General features: G+C 40.3%; 1 protein-coding gene across 1 annotated transcript in view; it reads left to right on the top strand.

The window, feature by feature from the left end:
- The window catches only part of LOC125135665 (uncharacterized), a 236344-nt gene that overhangs the window by 8647 nt on the left and 207762 nt on the right, over positions 1 to 19935 (top strand). Inside the window, exon 4 of the mRNA XM_047795999.1 lies at positions 12605 to 12691. Within this exon, the coding sequence (XP_047651955.1) occupies positions 12605 to 12691 (87 nt within the window). The remainder of the gene's footprint in view (positions 1 to 12604; positions 12692 to 19935) is intronic.

The following is a 19935-nucleotide window of genomic DNA, read 5'->3' as shown; positions in this document are numbered from 1 at the left end:
AATACTTGAATTTAGAAACTGCTAGGTATTATGGAACACAATGTTTCTTGTTAATACAATAAAAAAGAATATTTGTATCATCTGCCAATGTGATGACGTAAGTAGAGTCCCTACATAGTTTCCCAACAGTAATGTTACAAGGAGCCCAGATTATCATTCTATAAATATGATATAAATATGCATTCTATAAATAAATATCAAATACATTTCCACCTTTTAGATGCTTTAAAAATATAATAAATTGGAGTCCCTTTTGTCACCGAGGGTTAAGGACCTGATGCTGTCACTGCAGTGGCTCTGGTTTCTGCTATGGCACGGGTTCGATCCCTGGCCCATGAATTTCCACATGCAGTGGGTGTGGCCAAAAATAGTAAGGAACGGCACCATACCAAGACAACTTTATTTATCCAAATTATTTCATAGAAATGTAAAATTATTGGGCAGAGAGCAATTGAAATTGTAGGGAAATGTCTAAGAGAGGGATTTTCCAAAAACAAACTTTGGATTAAAAAGACTTCAAACTCATCATGGACTGAGTCCCTTAGCACAGGAGAACACTGCCTGAAATAAAGACACACTGATCTTTGGGAAGAAGCTACATAAAGAGCTGCTGAGTGGTCTGATTTGAAGATGGCTTGGAGGGTACCCTCATTTCCCCCCGAACGCACCGAAGCTGAGCATCCCCAGATGATGATTTGTCTAAAGGTTTTCCAGGGAGCATGGCGGTGTGCTGCGGAGCTGCCACTGTATGTTGGTATCAGTCATTTTTACAAGGTGTGAGTGAGGAAAACCACAGCAAGATGCTCCATCCTTCCTGCTGCTGCCCGGCCTCCTCCCACTCGCTCTGCCTCTGCTCTTCTAAAGAAAGTCTTTGAGGCTCTGCTCATGATCTTCTCTCCATTCCCCTGGCCTTTAATTTATAGGCGGACACTTAGAAGAAACGTTCGACCCTCTGTTTTGTAAATTTCTGGAGGAACAGCACACACGTGGCAATTTTGGGCCACATGCCCTCTGCTCCATCTAACCTGGAACTTGTGTGTGTGTGTGCGTGCCACTTCTCTGATCCCAGTGAATTCTCACTCACTGTCAGCCATGCCCCCGTCGGATGATTACTCTTATGAGGAAGAGAAGGTCAGAATGATAGCCCGTGAAAAGGCGGCATGCCAGAGAACCTACAACCGCTTAGCGTTTCAAAAGCCGGAGGAGTGGGCTTAGATTCTAAATGCAATAAGGGCTTGAGGGCTGGGCACCTCGGAAGGACAGAGTTAATACTCTGAGTAGGTAACACAGTGGCACTAAGAATTGTTGAATGATTGAATGCTAAATGGACTGCATAATGAAATGTGGGACAGAAATGAGAAAGAGCCATAGAAAAGCTTTAGGTAGGAGGAAAATAACGCATAATTATAGAAGTGTCTAGTAAAGCGGTCCAAATAATGGTTAAGTGATTTAATTGCACTTGGGCAATGTTTTTCTTTTGAATCTCTACCTTTCATTGAGGTTAGTGCAAGCATTCTTTTCAGCCCTGCATCACTCACCCCAAGTCCTAGTGGAGAACATCGGATTGAACATGCTTAGGTCACTTGCTGGGCTCCTGGCTTTGTCCCGGGTAAGGGAAGCAGGTTCTATCAGCCCATCCTGGCTTCTGTCACTGGAGACAGGAATCTGGAGTTATTGAACCATCATGACACTACTGCACACTGGAAACAAGGAGATCGTGACGCTATTAGAAAGGGGAAATGGATGCAAGACGGCAAAACAAATCGACCAAACACACATCTAATCCATGTCCCTTACAGTTCCTGGATGACAGCTTGGATTCCTTCCTGATCACATCCTATTGTTCGTAATATCACTACAATTTAAAAATAGGAGTGATATGTGTGTGATTAGTTGTATATAAAGTAAAAATTATACAATATATTGCTTAAGATATATGTTAGGAAATATGCATATTAAATTCCAAGTTTACTAAGCTCTTTTTAGCTGTCATTTGACTGATTCATTTGTTCCATTTCCATTGTTACAAAATACTCTTAGGAAAGGACTAATTCTAAGGAACGAGACAGACACACGATCTTTTTTTTTTTTTTTTTTTTAATCTTTTTAGGGCCACACCCACAGCATATGGAGGTTCCCAGGCTAGGGGTCAAATTGGAGATACAGCTGCCAGCCTACACCACAGCCACAGCAACACGGGACCCGAGCCGCGTCTGTGACCTACACCACAGCTCTTGGCAATGCCAGATCCTTAACCCACTGAGCAAGGCCAGGGATTGAACCTGCATCCTCATGGATGCTAGTCAGGTTCTTTTTCCCTGAGCCACTATGGAAACTCCAGACACACAATCTTGACTTTGGGCCATTGTCTCATGGCCAGAGAGGAAAAGGAGTTTTGATTACAGTGTAGCATTTGCCAATCATGTTGTCTCATGGTCTGGTCCTCGGGCATTTTATTCTTGGGTCTTAGGGAGAGGGGCTGGGAATAAAACTGGGACCTCTGAGCATCACTGGGGCCCTCAGGAGCTCTACCTGCGAACTTGTGTGATGCAGAGGAAAACCATGTTGGTAGAGATGACATGTGATGATCCCAGGGGCATCAACAAGAGAACATGATGGGCAGGGGCATGAGTCCAAGGTTTGATCAGAACCAGAGAATAAATGAACACAATGTGGGAGTACCCATAATATGTACCAGCAGGAATCAGTATTGAACGTGACAGCTGTCCCTTGCCGTGGCCCCAGCAGCTGTGGATTTGACAGGAAGCGTTTTCCCTGCGGTTTGTGGGTTGGAGGTACCACCGTGGTTGTCGTGAGGGATGCGGTTTGAAGAGCACCAGGGCTAGCCTGGCAACCTTGACAGCAGGTAGCAGCGTGGAAGCCTCGGCAGCTGAGAAAGGAAATGACAGATGTTCCAAAGAGGCTGACGGGAAGTAGTTTCAGCAGATGCGAGGGAAGCCCTTCGATTCTTTCCAAAGAAGTGAAGGGTAGTTTGAATTAAGGGTAGGAGGTCATAATAGTTGTTCCTGAGCTGGAGAAATCCTCAATTAGGTTTCTAACTGTGACCCTAAATCAATCTTCAAGTTTTGTGTGTGCATGCACAAAAACTTGGAATAAAAACAACATATTTTTTTTTTTTGTACATGTTAAGTACAGCATCCAAATTGTGGGAGAGCTGTTTTGCCCCCTAGTGCATGTAGCCTAGATTATCTCAGAAGTGATAGGGTAGAAAGACTGTGTCCAGGGGTCTCAGTTATAGCTGTTTTCCCCCTTAAGATGGAAGAAAGGTGTTATATGAAATGTATAGTACATTTAAAATTTTTTTTTTTTTTGCTTTGGGACATTTCAAATATTATTAAGAAAAAAGGAGTTCCCACTGTGGTGCAGCAGGTAAGGGATCCAGCACTGTCTCTGTGGCGGAGCTGGTTCAATCGCTGGCCCAACGTAGGGGTTAAGAATCTGGCATTGCTGTGGTGGTAGTGGTGTAGGGCGCAGCTGCAGCTGGGATTTAGCCTCCCCCCCGTCCCCCACCCCCCAAAAGAAAGAGAGAAAGAGGGAAATCGGGAAATTATCTGCTCTAGGTTTATCGAACTAACCTGGGTGATTGTCCTTAGATACCATTTGGCTGCCAAGTGATTTGAATCTTTCATTGACTTGGTAGCCTCAAAATAAGCATTCAGGAAAGCATCCTACTTACTAAAATAAAGAAATATTTTGTGTAGATATGAGATTGGTAAAATAGTCAATTTATACAAACCAATACAAATCTTTTTTTTTTTTCAGGTTAAGCTTATTTTTTTTGGATTTACATCTTTTTTTTTTTTTTAATACACATCTTTTTATGTTTACTTTCCTATCTCCCCCCACCTTTTTCCTAAATGGAGCACCACAGTTCTCGAACAATGTTTGTCCAGTTGAGATGGAGCTTTTCAACCAAAATGTTTGAGTTCGGGGAATTTCTACAGAATACACAATGTTTCATTACTTCTCTTCTCAGAAGGAGTGGGTACCTCCAAGTGAACCGCATGCCCAGGACATCAGCAGAATATTTATTTATGTTGTTTTTTCCTGTTTCTAGTAATGCTAAAAATGAAGCCATTGGTAACAGTTTACCAACAATAAGCACAGTTAGTTTTCTATTCGCTCTTCAAATCGATGTGGTGAAACCCTCAAGGTACGACTTTGTAAAATAATATTTGATCAAATCTGTCATAAGTACGTTGGTGAATGAATTTTTTAAGAATTATTTTAACATTTAGAGATATTGGAGTTCCCATCGTGGTGTAGCGGAAACGAATCTAATTAGGAACCATGAAGTTGCAGGTTCAATCCCTGGCCTTGCTTAGTGGGTTAAGGATCCAGCGTTGCCTTGAGCTGTGGTGTAGGTCGCAGATGTGGCTTAGGTCCAGCGTTGCTGTGGCTGTGGTGTAGGCTGGAGGCTATAGCTCCAATTCGACCCCTAGCCTGGGAACCTCCATATGCCACGGGGGTGGCCCTAAAAGGACCAAAAAAAAAAAAATTCAGAGATATTGTTTTATTACTTTAGTTCATTGATGATTAATGTATTCATTCATTTAAACCACTGGATTTATTTACATGCCGGTGAAATATATGTACCTTTAAAATAAAAATGTGAGCCCAGGAATCTGTCTAATAGTGATAAGTATGGGTAAGAATCTTAGAATCCTAGAAATGCTGGAAGCAGAGATCAAGTAGCGGATGCTACAGAAATCCAATAAGTCTCCTAATATTAATAGCAACACAGTAAAAGAACTGAGAGAAAAACTTGTTTTCTGATACATTAGTAATGCACTCAGTCTCTTAGGCGTTAGACAGGTTACCAAATTGTTTACTTATACTTCATATATATATATTTTGCTTTTCTTAGGGCTGCATCTGCGGCATATGGAGGGTCCCAGGCTAGGGGTCCAATCAGAGCTACAGCTACCGACCTACACCACAGCCACAGCAATGTGGGATCCGAGCTGAGTCTGCAACCTACACCACAGCTCACGGCAACGCCAGATCCTGAATCCACTGAGCGAGGCCAGGGATGGAACCTTCCACCTCGTGGTTCCTTGTTGCTGCTGTGCCATGACGAGAACTCCTACCTCTTAAATATCTGGTGAAATTTTCAGGAATATATATATATTTTTTGCTTCCAGCATAAGAAGTTGCACTCTATCCGTGAAATTCTGCATAAATTTCAGAGTTCGCAAAGCCACCATGTTGACTATAGGGTTCAATCACTGCATTTCCATGTTAAGAAAAATTCTACTGGAAAGTTTCCCATGAAATACTAGAAAAGAATTTTATGTTCATAGCATAAATTAGTCCTTAATCTCCAAATATTTCCATTTAGAGTCTCCTTCAGATAATTTTCTGTTTTCTATTAAAGAGATTTAGTAGAAGATAAGATTATCCTTAGCCTTTATCAGATGAATTAGCCAAAAATCTTATAAGAAAAGACCCATGGGAAACTGGAACCCTTCGCTTTATGAGATAAAGTTTAGTTGTCTATAAATTACCAATTTTTTTTTTCTTTGGGGCCGTGCTTGTGGCATATGGAGGTTCCCAGGCTAAGGGCCAAATTGGAGCTGTAGCTGCTGGCGTATACCACAGCCACAAGGACGCTGGATCCAAGCCCCATCTGTGACCTACACCATAGCTCATGACAATGCCAGATCCTTAACCCACTGAGCAAGGCCAATGATCGAACCTGTGTCCTCATGGACATTAGTTGGGTTTGTTACTGCAGAGCCACAACAGGAACTCCATAAATAACCAGACTTTTTGAGGAGAAAGCATTATTAATGAGATTGTTTAAACTAAATCTAATAATCCATTATACTGAATGCTTTCATACTGCAGTGTGTTACAATGTGAGGAAAACGTTGCTACCTGAATGAACCCTTAAACACAATACACGGACATAAGTAATCATAGCTCCAGGGGGAAGCTAGTTATTAAATAAGTAGCTATTAAATAGTTGTTCATTTAAGAGTTATTAAATGAAGGAAGGCACACTCAGAAACACCAGAGAGGTAATAGATGTCTAATATCAGGTCCTTCCTCGTTTGAAAGGCCATGTTCCAAACTGCACACATAAATTTATCTACATGCAGGGCGATGTGGTCAGGCTTTAACTAGGAAGAAGGAAGAGATATCTGCTTTGATAGGACTTTTGTAGGACGTTTAAATACGCTTTAAAAACAACATATTTATACTTAACCTTGGAATGATCGTTATTACTTAAGCCACGGGAAGCGCTTCCTGTTTAGAAGTTAGGTACTCAGGGACCCCCCTTTAACTCTGAGGATTCGAGGTCCGGAGGCACCCTCGAGGCATTAATGCCTTGGGGTACTTACAAGGAGCCCTGCAGCAATTACACACTCAACAGTACTCCCGTGGTTTGAAAGTTAAAATGCCTTGCAATTTACCATGAGGGAGGGCCTTAGGGGAAGAAAGAATATGGCTCAATTAATTAGTCCTTGTTAGCAAACTTCAACTATTACCCTATTTAGATTTGCAAAGCACTGATAACTCAAATTCCCCCAAGATTTGGAAAGGAAGGAAGAAGAAGCAGTGGAGAAAGCTTAATTTGTCCATCAGGGCACCGGCTTCTGAATGCAGCGTGAGCACTGGACCAATTTTTACAGGTTAGCCTTTCCATCAAGAAGAAAAGGGATATGGTATCAATGAGCAGTTTTTAACTCTGTGGTTAAAAACCCAGGCCTTTCTGTCTGAGATTCTGGGTAAGATTAATACTCTCGATGGCCACCTATGGATTTCTATGAAAATCTAGTAGAAATTAATTTTGAGAGTTACCTGGAGCTTTATTATGGGTGTTGTTTTTCTATTTATTCATTATGTCTCCTAAGTGCTGCTGTTTGTATGGAGAAAAATTAATGACACTTAATAATTATCAGGTAGTTTTTCAAGGCATTATTCTAATAGTATCGCCTTGGTTCTAGAAGACTTTCAGTCAAATCTCTTATACTTTCATAGTTTGGAAACATATTGTCTTCAAATAATATTTACATGAAATAGCATAGTTTTCAAGAATTTTAGCTTGTATTCTCCCTTACTTTTGTTCTAATTGCTTTGACTAAGATTTCTAAGAGAATATTGGATAATAATATTGATAGTGGACATCTAAGTCATAGTTTGAGCTTCCATCATTAGTTGTTGTTGTTGTTGTTGTTGTTGTTGTGTGTGTGTGTGTGTGTGTGTGTGTGTGTGTGTGTGGTTTCAGGGCCGCAGCCGCAGCATATGGGAGTTCCCCGGCTAGTGGTGGAATGGGAGCTATAGCCAGGCCTAGGCCACAGCCACAGCAACACTTGATCCGAGCCATGTCTGTGACGTACACCACAGCTCAGGGTGATGACAGATCCGTAACCCACTGAGTGACATAGGACACAATCTCTGCACCTCTTTTTTAGTGGGTGGTATAAACATCCCCACTAAAGCAACAGAAGAATTACGACTTGAGAGAGGGCTCGGGGATTGAGCCCTGACCGAAGGCCAGGGATGGAACCCCCATTCTCATGGATACCATTGGGTTCTTTATCACTGAGCCACCAGGGGAACTCCCATCATTAGTTTTTTTTTTTTTTTTTGGCTTTTTGGGGATTCATCATAGTTTTGCTTTTATACTTCCTATAATGGACACTTTGGTTTATGATAACTATTCTTTATCATATTAAAATATCCTTGTTTCCTTAGTTCCCATTAAGGTAAAAAAGGCTTGTAAAGCAATCTTATTAAAATACTATTTGAGTGAATTTAGTAAGATAGAGCATGTTGGAATTTGCCATAATTTCCACTAACCTGCCTTTTATTACAATCTCCTGTTTTACACATTTCTATTTTGTACATATATGTAAACTTCCTGGCCTCGTGAACACTTAAATGTGAGATTTTGGTATTAGATTTTCAAAGTGGAGAAAATAGAAAGTTTTCCCAAATTTATTTACAAAGTTCACGGGAATCAAACTTAATTATAGATATCTAGGTTTCATGCCTAAAGGAATAATGCTCCAGAGAAAATCCTAGTTGGCAAAATTTTAGCGCACACCTGTAATCATAGAATGTAACTTGTTTAGTTATTTAGTTTACATGCAGGCCTTGTGTTTATTTAACTCACGGTCTATTATAGGAAACATGATGTTGATGATAAAATAAAGGCTGAGCTGAAGCAGGTGGATTCCCAGGGAGCCATTAAACCTCCTGAGAAACAGAGAGAGGCGTTCCCATCCTCTCCCTCTGGAGCTAATGCGGCTGTTTTGAAAGGAGGTGGTTGCCTCGTGAATCAAGACGCTTCCATGATTCACCTTCACCTTCCTCGGGTGGGCAATTCATTCTCACTCTTACGGCCCCCAAGGAACTGCATGGGTGCAGAGTGGAGGATTGCCTGACCAAAGTTCAGGTGTGGTGTCCTCTAAGTCAAAGCCCCGATTGCATCCTGCGCTGCTCTGAGATAAAGGACAGGAAAACCTGCTGTGTGTGGAAGGGCAGAGCCGACTAACTGCGTCGTCTTCCCCGGTTCAGCCCAAAGAGCCCGCGAAATGTACAAACGGGGCCTGACTTCTAAACCCCGAACTGCTAATTCTAGGAAGGCGGAAGCACAGACAGCGTAGGACGGGTACACACAAGACCAACTTACTGATTTCTTAGTTTATGTATCAAGCCTAGTTGCGTCAGTGTAGAACCACAGATATGTGGGTGGGTGCAGTTGTCAGATTATTCTTCTGAATGTAACAAACAGTTAAATATCAGCCGTATTAAAACCTACTGTATGTATATCGCTAAATGCCCTACTTTGAATTTCTCAGTGGGTCTGTTAATTTTCCTGTGAGATGATTTCAGATATATCCAAAAGCATATTCTGAATGATTAGGGCACTTTTAGGAATTTATCCTATTAGCAACCCACCTTCTGGTAATACATACCCTCTCCTTAAACCATCTCACTTTGTTAAGTCTTGACGCCATCCAAAGAAACCCGAGCAAAGGAGCTCGTGTTAAGATGCAGTGCGTTGTTTCCAAATGTATAATAGTTTCCATGTGCTTTATCATCTTAAACCTTGCCTAGAATATTTAGGGTTTTGGCTTCTCAGGGCAAGATATAACAATAGAATGGCAGAATTATTTATTTACTTTTACAATGTATTTTTAACATTTTTTAAAAATCAAAGCATGGTTGATTTGCAATGCTGTGTCAATTTCTGCCATCCAGCAAAGTAACACAGTCATACAAATATATATATATACATTGCTTTTCTTATATTATCTTTCATCATGTGCTCTCCCAAGAGATTTGATAGAGTTTCCTGCGTTCTACAGTACGCATTGCTTATCCATTTTTTAATTATTTTATTTTATTTTTTAGGAAGAATTACTTTACTATTTAATAATATGGTCTTATTGGATCCATACGTTGATTTATGTTATAGCAAGAAGTTGACAAACTAGTAATGTTATAAATAATACATTGTAAACATTTCATGATTGCTTCCCTGTCTCAAGAGTCTTGAGAACACAGTGATTTAACCCTGAATGTCATTTTTAGTTTGAAACAAAGGTATATGCAGAAGATCACTCCCGCAGGATGTCAAATCATCCTTATCTGGCTCTATCTGTCCCCGGTGTCATTTATCACCATCTGCAAAACTATAAAATATATGTTAATGGTTTGCTTTTGTTCTTCCGCTCACAGAGTGTAGGCTCTGTGAGGGAAAGGATTTCTGAATGTTTTGCTTTTACTGATCTATTCACATAAGTAAGCATTCAATAAATACTGCTTAAATAATTGGATGCATGTGAAACATCAGATCAGCGTAAGGTGACACTCACTGTACAACGTATTAATAATTTCGAACAAAAGCATTACTTAAAAACTCATTGCTGGGACTACTGAGGAAGGGTGGAGTTCTCTTTAGATGTTGTAACTCTGGGAGGCAGAGACTCTTTGGGGAGCATCTGCTAACAAAACCTGCTTCCTATGGCTTTACACCTTTGTGTATTTTTCCCTTTGCCTATGCTTCTACTTTCACTAAAAATCCATATATATATATATATATATATATATACACACACTTTTTTTTTTTGCCCCACCCATGGCATGTGGAAGTTGCCAGGCAAGGGATCTAACTCAAGCCACAGCCGTGACAATGCTGAATCTTTAACAGCTAAGCCACCAGGGAACTCCCTTTCCCCCTTTCAGCAAAGGGAAGGGAGTGTTGAAAGAAAAGGGGGGGTGGGGTGAGGAACAGAAAGAAAGAGAGGAATGAAGCATGATAAAAAGATGTAAGGCTTGGCTCATTTTAATCCAGAAAGAACCTTTAGACAATGGAAGGATTGGGGTATTTCAGAAAGTTTCCGAAAAATGTTTATTTAACAAAATGAATTCAGATGCTATGATGAGTATCTCTGCATGTCAAGCAGGATTCTAAGCACTGAGGGGGCTTCAGTAAACAAAGAGATTATGTTTTTACCCTCATGGAGCTTATATTTTAGTGCATGAGATGGACAATAACAGGTATAATATTATGTATGTAAAATACACAACACAACTGTAAAGTGTTGTACAAAATACAAATAAATTGGAAAAATAAATGAGCCATATAAATGTATGGTGTAAGGTAATATAGAGCTTGACGAAGTTTAAAAGGAATCCGTAGATTAACTCTTTGCTCATGATCTCTCATACTTTTTCACTAGTAAAATGCTATTTGCCAAATTCCAGAATGCAAACTAGAAAATAAATCACTCCAGGAGTGGCATTTATAACTCACATATGTGCCTCAACCCGTACTGAATGTGGAAGGAACAATTTGCATAGAATTTGAAACCATACCTAGACCTTTAAGGGGCCGGTTTTCCAGGTGAGCAGGAAGCCTCAAGCCCTCAGGGAAGACAGAGTCTGGAAGGCTCCTTGCAAGTAAGACTTTCCTACTCATCTGGGCAGGACCCTAATTTCACAGCTGACATCAGGGATGAACATGGTTTGAGACCCTACAGACCAAATAAACTTCTCCAGACATTTGGTTAAAAATGACTTAACTTTGTTTATTCTCCAAGGATTTGATTAACTTGCCAATTTATGAAGTCATTTCAGTAGTTAAAGAATTTGAGGTTTGTATTGGTTTGGGGGTGTTTCCAAGATATGGGTTCCAATAGTTGACTGATGCTGCCATGGTGATATAAGAAGGAATATACCACTATTTTTGCTTTAATAAAGAGGATTTATTGTGCCAGCCTATGGAAGCATGTACAGTATCATAGCGCTTTGTGTTCAAAGGAAAGAAAACAAGAATTACAATGAATGGGGTGGAATGGCTGCGTGATTGCCACACCTAAGACTGATTACACACTGCCGAGATTCGTACCAGCCTAGTAGTTGTTGACAGATAAAGTAACAAAAACGCAACTCATCTATTTTTTTAGATTTTCAGTTCTTGTACTTACTCCATTGGTAGAACAGAGACTGACAGCAAAAATGTGCTGGTCCAGAAACATAATGAAGCCTAGATTCTTACCAAAATTCCACTTAGTCTTGGAAAAGGAGCTGCTCTTTGGGTTATTTTTTGATCCTAAAACAAATATATTATGGAGTATTACAGTATACTTGGTATGTATTAATCCTTTTCTGTGAGCAATACTTTCAAAATTATTATTGTTTTCAGGCCACAAAGCTTTATTTCTTTTGCCGTGTTTGCGGCAACTTGAATTATCATCAGAGTCAGTTACTTTTACTGAATGCAAATGACTAGCAACAGCCAGATACATTTCAGTCTTCAGGAAGAATGAGATTAGAGTTGGAAAATTGATAACAGATCTTTTTCTCGATTTCAAAATTGTATTTGATGCTACAGCTTGGTTATCAACATAAGAATGAAAGTAAGTGGGGAACGTGAAGGGAGAATTTTTGGTTTGTATTGTTGCAATTGTTGACGCATCTTGAGTAAAATTTCTGGCTGAATCATTTGTGCTCTTCATGTTAAGTTGACATAACAAAAGAGACGGGTAAACTGGTCCTTCTCTTTCCTTCCTTCCTTTCTTCTTTCCTTCCCACCTTCCTTCTTCCTTTTTTGTCTTTCCATCTACCCCCTTCTCGCTCTTTATCTTCACTCAGCTATCAACATGGAAATTTTGCTGTAGTTTCTCACAATTAAGACATTATTAAGTTGGCTATAGGATTCTGGACACAACAAAAGATGCTTAGTGAATTATGTACAAATGGGTAAATAGAGTCATCAGTGAACTCTAAACATCATTATTCTTCAATGATGTCCATTTCTTGAGTACACCCTAAAAATAACTTTGAATATTTTTGAAGTTATTATTTTAAAGTCTACATTTGAAAATTTTCTCATTACTTTTTTAGCAACAGATGGATAGCGTGAACTTGTTTCTCGAATTACCTTTTCTGACCTTTTGCAAGATGATAATTACAAAAAAAGGGAAGCCTGGAAGACTTGTAAAAAATTAAGCTTATGAAGTAGCTAAAATGGCCCTTCTGTGCTGGTGTCGATTTCAAAATTAACATTTTGGTTCATGTGCTTCTAATAATCACTGACCCTTACTTCATGTACTTTCCACAGGAAATGAATACAGCAGAAATTACTTTGACCCACTGATGGATGAGGAAATAAACCCAAGGCAGTGTGGGATGGAGGTCGGCAGAGAGGGTGAGCCAGAATTAAGTATGTAATTTTGGTGTCAGAATATTCTTTTCCATTCATGAAAATGAGGTGACAAAGATCACACATGCAGTTCCATTTAGATTTTGCAGCTTACAATTTAAATGTTTTAACCACTAGCAACATGATGGGCAGCGAAGGTAATTTTTGAACAAGGACAGCAAGCTGGTCAGATGGAGGAGGCAGGAACTAGCTTTCATCTGATGCTGCAGTAAGCAGTTTGGTGCCATTCTGAGACCGTGTTATGCAGACAAGGGACATTGTCACTTGACAAATGCCATCTCAGCTCTTCCAGTTTAAAATGAGCATTCTTCAGGAAAATTCATCTAGCATGTGAGATTTCTGTACAGAGTGACTACTGGAATTTCTTTCAACGAAGGCGTGGAACTGCCCTCTAAATTTTGACCCACGAAGATTCAGTGATAGAATAATTTCCTCTTCTATAATCTCGATTCTAGTTGTGGTTGTAAAATAACAATTTAAAATTGCTCCTTAGGTGCCTACCACTCTGCATATTTGGCAGTTTACAAAGCACTCTAAGGTTTACAAAGGTTATTAAGATAATGACAGTGACAAATGTTACCTAGAGTCATTTGCAACCCAGAAGATCGTATTTCAGCGTGGGGCTCCAGACACCGAATCCGCCCTTTCTAATGAAAGACTTGGTTAAATTCTTACAAATAAAAGGGCTTAAGCACAGTGCCAAGACTATCTTAAAAGGTAGTTTTCAATAAACTAAGTATATAGATGTATAGAGTTTTTTTATTTTATATATATATATATTTTTTATTTTTTATTTTTTTGCTTTTTAGGGCTGCACCTGCAGCATATGGAGGTTCCCAGGCTAGGGGTTGAATGGGAGCTACAGCTGCCGGCCTACACCACAGCCACAGCAACACGGGATCTGAGCCACGTCTGTGACCTACACCATGGCTCATGGCAATACCAGATCCACTGAGCAAGGCCAAGAATCAAACCTGCATCCTCATGGATACTAGTTGGATTCATTTCCGCTGAGCCACGAGGCAGCGTTTTGAACAGAATTTGTGTCTGTGACCTATAAAATAACTAAATAGCCATGATGATTAATAATTTCCTTGTAATTATGTGTGCATATCTTTAAATCAACTGATGAGACAGTTATCATAAATATGTCCTTTTAGCATCTCTACACGTTGCTAATAGAATTCTTTACGATCCATTAATGAAGTTGTTTGACCAGAGTGGACGAAGAGAACCCCAAGGTGAGAGACCAGTTATTTTCAATTTTTTCTATTAACATTAGTTGTCAACTCATTGAGATGATTTCTTGAAAATGCTGATCTTTTTTTCTAGATAACCATTCATTGATGACCTATATATGTTTTTCATGGTTGAAAATATTTAAATATAGCTAAAGTTGGAAGGGGGATTAATTATGGCCCAATTTCCTAGAATTACATAGATTTTATAATCTTAAACAGCAAGAGTGATTTAATAGACTTGCTATTGCAGGATCCTACCATGGCATATGGTATGTTTAGATTCACTAACTTATGAGGCTATATGCCACTTTTTTTTTTTTTTTCCTGGCCCAGCCTTTGGCATGCAAAAGTTCACAGGCTAGGGACTGAGCCCACGCCACAGCAGTGACCCAAGCTGCTGCAGTGACAACTCCGGATCCTTAACCTGCTGTGCCACAAGAGAACTCCCTATGCCACTCCTTTTAAAGACTGTGTCTATGCTTATAAACAAATTCCTTGGGATAAAAGAAAATAAGTATATTGTTTTCCATTTTAGCATAGGAATTCATTTTTTATTTTATTTATTTATTTTTGTCTTTTTGTTTTTTCTAGGGCTGCACCCACGGCATATAGAAGTTCCCAGGCTAGGGGTCTAATCAGAGCTGTAGCTCCCAGCCTACACCACAGCTACAGCAATGCCAGATCCAAGCCTCGTCTGTGACCTACACCACAGCTCACAGCAACACTGTATCCTTAACCCACTGAGCAATGCCAGGGATCAAACCCGCAATCTCATGGTTCCTACTCGGATTTGTTAACCACGGAGCCATAACAGGAACTCCTAGCATGGGAATTCATACTTGTGAATATTAGGTTCTTTAAGACAGAAACTCTTATGTGTATTAAACTGGGAACTTGGAGTTCCTGTCCTGGCTCAGAAACAGATCTGACTAGTATCCATGAGGATGCAGGTTTGATCCCTGGCCTCGATCAGTGAGTTACGGATCTGGCATGACCACGAGATGTGGTGTAGGTCACAGACACGGCTCGGATCCCGTGTGGCTGTGGCTGTGGCTTGGTGTAGGTCGGCAGCTGCAGCTCAGATTCAGCCCCTAGCCTGGAACCTCCATAGGCCGTGGGTGTGGCCCTAAAGAAGACAAAAATAAATAAAATAAAAATAAATTAATCTAGGAATTTAGCGATCATCCTTTAAAGACCAAAATTCTAATTTTTTTGTCGAACACATATAAATTCATGCCAGAACCACACTGGAGTTTTTTTACCAAAATGTCAAGTAAAAGTTGATGTATACAAATTCATGGGAAATAACTCGGGATGCTTTTGTCTTCGTGTGGGGGGGATCTGTACAGACCCATGCAAGGCGATACAGTGGATAGCGAGCAAAGAAGGACGGCCAGCAGCCTCTGGATGCTTGCCCCCCTGTGCTTGTCCCAATACTCCACCTCATTTCCCTCTGAAAAACAAGTTCTCATCCATGGGTTACAGGTGTCAAAATTCCTGTTAACGCCCTAACATTGGAAGCCTGGAGAATTCCATATTTTACCTTCCTACACATTTTTTTTTTTTTCCAGAGACTGGAAGAGAGAGGGTTGTTTTCTACTTACTGCATGCATCTAGCTAGAGGAGTTGGTACCTTTTATAGAGAATAGTGTTTTTGGATAATAGAGAGACGTCAAGTACACATTGCATTTATATGCACGCTGGCCTTTCTATGCAAATAAACAAGGCCGACCAAATTAAGCCTCTGTGTGTGTGTGTAGAGCTTGGAATGGTTCTCTGGGATTCAAACTTGGGAAATGAACCCAAGAGCTCTGGCTTCTCCTCAACCTATTCATCTCCGAGCTGGTTTCAGCAAAGCAGAAAGTACATGGTAAAATGCTGGAGTAAGCAACATGTAATATTAATGCGCAGAAAAGCACCATATCTGCACTTCAGGATGGATCTCCTAAGTGGAAAAAAGGCTTTAAAGCACAGCTGTACATTGCTCACTTTGGGAACATGACGGGATGAACAAAGGTTGTTGGCAAGGTGCTTAGTTTTTCATCTTAAAACCTGTTGTGGGCTCTACTGATTTCCTAGCACCTTTCACCACAAAATAATGAACTAAATGGTCAATGATGAAAACTGAAACTTGATCCCATCTAAGAAAAAAGTGGTTAAATGACGGCATGTTTCGTGACACCCATTATGCATCTTAAAATGACCAAGTGACAAAGGGCAAGCAGAGTTCACGTGACCTGCTTGGGGTTCACAGATGAGAGCGTCGTGGAGGAGAGTTTGGGGTCTGAAAAGCCAGTGAGTTCCAGTAAGAGTCTTGGACTCCATGAAGGGGACCGTGAAGCCACCTCCACCTACAGTGAGAAGACCGAAAGCTATGACCAGAAGGACATAATTCTGCCTGGAAGTTCTCCATTGCAACAGGTCAGCACTAAAATCTATATCAGGAAATGTTAAATATTCTCACTTTTGAAAATAACTTGTGGAGTTCCCATCGTGGCTCAGTGGTAATGAGCCTGACTAGTATCCATGAGGATGCAGGTTTGATCCCTGGCCTCACTCAGTGGGTTAAGGATCCAGCATTGACGTGAGCTGTGGCGTAGGTCAAAGATGAGGCTCAGATCTTGTAGCTGTGGTGTAGGCTGGCAGCTGCAGCTCTGATTGGACCCTTAGCCTGGGAACTTCCATGTGCAGTGGGTGCGGCTCTAAGCAGCAAAACAAACAAACAAGTTGAAATGCCAGTGCTGCACATCATCTCCTGATCTTATTTTTTTTATTTTTTAAATTTTATTGGAGTATAGTTCATTTACAATGACGTGTTAATTTCAGGTGTACAGCAAAGTGAATCAGTTATGCATATGCATACAGCCATTCTTTTTGCCCATATAGGTTATTACAGAACATTGAGTAGCCTTCTCTGTGCTGTACAGTAGGTCCTTGTTAGTTTTCTCTCTCTCTCTCTCTTTTTTTTTTTTTTGGCTTTCTGTTTTTTTAGGGCCACACCTATAGCATACAGAGGTTCCCAGGCTAGGGGTCCAGTCAGAGATGTAGCCACCGGCCTACGCCAGAGCCACAGCAACGTGGGATCTGAGCCACGTCCTCAACCTACACCACAGCTCTCGGCAACGCCAGATCCTTAACCTACTGAGCAAGGCCAGGGATCAAACCCGCATCCTCATGGATGCTAGTGGGGTTCGTTAACTGCTGAGCTACGACGGGAACTCCAGTTATCTGTTTTATACATAGTGGTGTGTGTGTGTCAATCCCATGCTCCCAGTTGATCCTTTCCCCTCCATGGTTTCCTCTTTGGCAACCATAAGTTTGATTTCAAAATCTGTGAGTTCGCTTCTGCTTATAAATAAGTTCTTTTGTATCATTTTTTATTAGATTCCACTTGTAGGTGACATTATATTTGTTTTTCTCTGTCTGACTTACTTCACTTAGTATGATAATCTCTGAGTCCATCCAGGTTGCTGCAAATGGCATTATTTCCTCTTTTTATGACTAATATTCCATTATATACATGTACCACGTCTTCTTTATCCATTCCTCACTAGGGTGTTTCCGTGTCTTGGCTGTTGTCAACGGTGCTGTATGTATCTCCTGATTGTATTTTTATCAACACGCCCCTTCCTGACTTGCCACGTGATTTTCTGAGTCTTTCCCCTTGTTTTTCATGTGCATTTCCTAGGCGGAGCTTACGCCATCTTATCAACATCAGTCCTAGAAGTCCTTGAATCATTTAGTTTCACTTCACCTTTTAAAATTTCATGTTTGAATGATAATTTCTAGCCTACGATGATGACGCATCTGTAAAAAAACCTGAATCCAGCATAAGCTTCGTCGGATAAAATTAAGAAGCGACTAGGGCCCATCTGCATAAGTGCTATGTAAGTGAGATCTGCTTCTGTGCGCTGTTAGGAGATGAGCCAATCTTAAAGAATCCAGCACAAAGTAGGTGCTCATTAAACAGCAGGGCCTGAGAAAATATCCCAAGACCCCTTCTCAGATCAATATTCACTATGCTCTTACCCTCCTTATGTCAGGAAGTTCCCTGAACACCCAAGTCAACATTACCTGCTGGAAAAAGCTTCAGCTATGATATTGGAATGCATGGCTTAGCCTTGGCTTGATATTTATATGAACTTGAACCTCTACGTAAAATAGGGCTGAATAATTTGAACTTTCAGTGGTGGTGGGGATGAATGAGATGTGTTCAAGTGTTTCATGGTTAATATTTTCCTTTTTTATGACTTATTTTATATATTTGTTGAGACTGTTACCTATTCTTATTTTTATTGCTATTGCAATGGTGAACTGATACTTAAAAAAGTCAAAGCGTTTAAATGGCGATGGGGGCTGATCCCAGCTGTGGTGAGTGTTGCTGGGTGAGTCCTTCCTCTTAAACGATTTATCTCTACCTGTACATTCATATCTATCTATACATTTATACGGGGACTGAATTGATTGCTTCTTGTCCCAACATTATAGGACCTTGTTGTGGTGGTGGCCACCAAGAATCTAGATTGCAAAGAGAAATGAAAGGGACCTTTTTAAGAAGTTACCGTGGAGACTGGTCTGGAATTTCTTACAGAGATTAGTCTGTGAAACAGCGTCAGACATATCCTGACAGCTGATGTGCTTCTTGGTGGGGGGAACCCGAAAAAAACTGCGTAGTAGTTCTTAGTAAACTTTGTGACACCTCCAGGCCCCAAGCATGCCTACTATGGGACCTGTTTTTTTCTCTCTAGACAGAACAAAGGGATGGTAAATTGGCTTTCTTACTTTGCAAAAGCGTTGTGTGAACTTGTGTGTGTGTGGCGCTGCTGGCAGGTGTGTCTCAGAGCCCAGCTGGACCTATCCTACAATAGGGAAGGTTATTTGAGGTTTTTGTGTTGATTTTAATAATAAAATAAGCATTTAGAGTAGTGGTGGAATAGGCGTGTTAGCCTCAATTAAGCATCTTCCAGGGAAATAATCTGAAAAGCCTACCTATATTTACTGGCAGTTAACCCTACTTTCCTAAATCCTTTAAAATTGCCTGGTATTTGGCAATGGACATGAATCAAATCTGACTTCATGTGTGAGTGAAAGTCAAGTCTGAAACTGACGTGAAAGAATGCACTGATTCTTGAAAACGAAAGACAGTGTGAAAATGTAAAATCTATAATAAAATCTCTATAAATAAAAGATGGATTTCATAAGATACTTTAACCCATTAGCCAGCATATTTTTTTTGTAAGTCAGAAATTACATTCTACTCTGTAGCTGGTATAGGAAACTTTTTGGTAGGAAAATGGATTTTAAAAAATTACTGGAGACATGAGCTAAACTTCGATTTTTTTTTTTTACAGAACCAATACATTAGCTCATCTATCACTCCTTAAACATGACATTAACTATAAATGTATTAATATATAATGAATATTATAAGGATAAAGAGAAGAGAGCAAACATTATTATATATAATGAAAAACAAAGCAATAGTGATCTTCCACATGTTCATTCAACAGAAACAATGATGCTGTCATTTTTTTTTTGTCTTTTTGCCTTTTCTAGGGCGTCTCCCGTGTCATATGGAGGTCCCCAGGATAGGGGTCTAATCGGAGCTGTAGCCACCGGCCTACACCACAGCCACAGCCACAACCACAGCCACGGGGGATCCGAGCCACATCTGTGACCTACACCACAGCTCACATGCCGGATCCTTAACCCACTGAGCAAGGCCAGGGATCGAACCCGCAACCTCATGGTTCCTAGTCAGATTCGTTAACCACTGCACCACGACGGGAACTCTGATGCTGTCGTTTTTATAGTTTGTAAGTGTCTATAACATTCAGTGTCTTTTCTAAGGTAGGCAGGGAAAATGCTACATTATACATGTGGAAGGCGGTTCTGAAGAGGAGAAATGTAATTTTACAAATGGAAAGGCTCATGGAATTCTTTTCAATTTTAACCCATTTAGGTCTCTACAAGAAAAATTTACTGTGT

This window comes from Phacochoerus africanus, chromosome 9 (assembly GCF_016906955.1).
Source record: "Phacochoerus africanus isolate WHEZ1 chromosome 9, ROS_Pafr_v1, whole genome shotgun sequence".
Lineage (NCBI taxonomy): Eukaryota > Metazoa > Chordata > Mammalia > Artiodactyla > Suidae > Phacochoerus > Phacochoerus africanus.
Note: the sequence above shows the minus strand (reverse complement) of the source record. Positions and strands in the feature narration are given on the sequence as shown.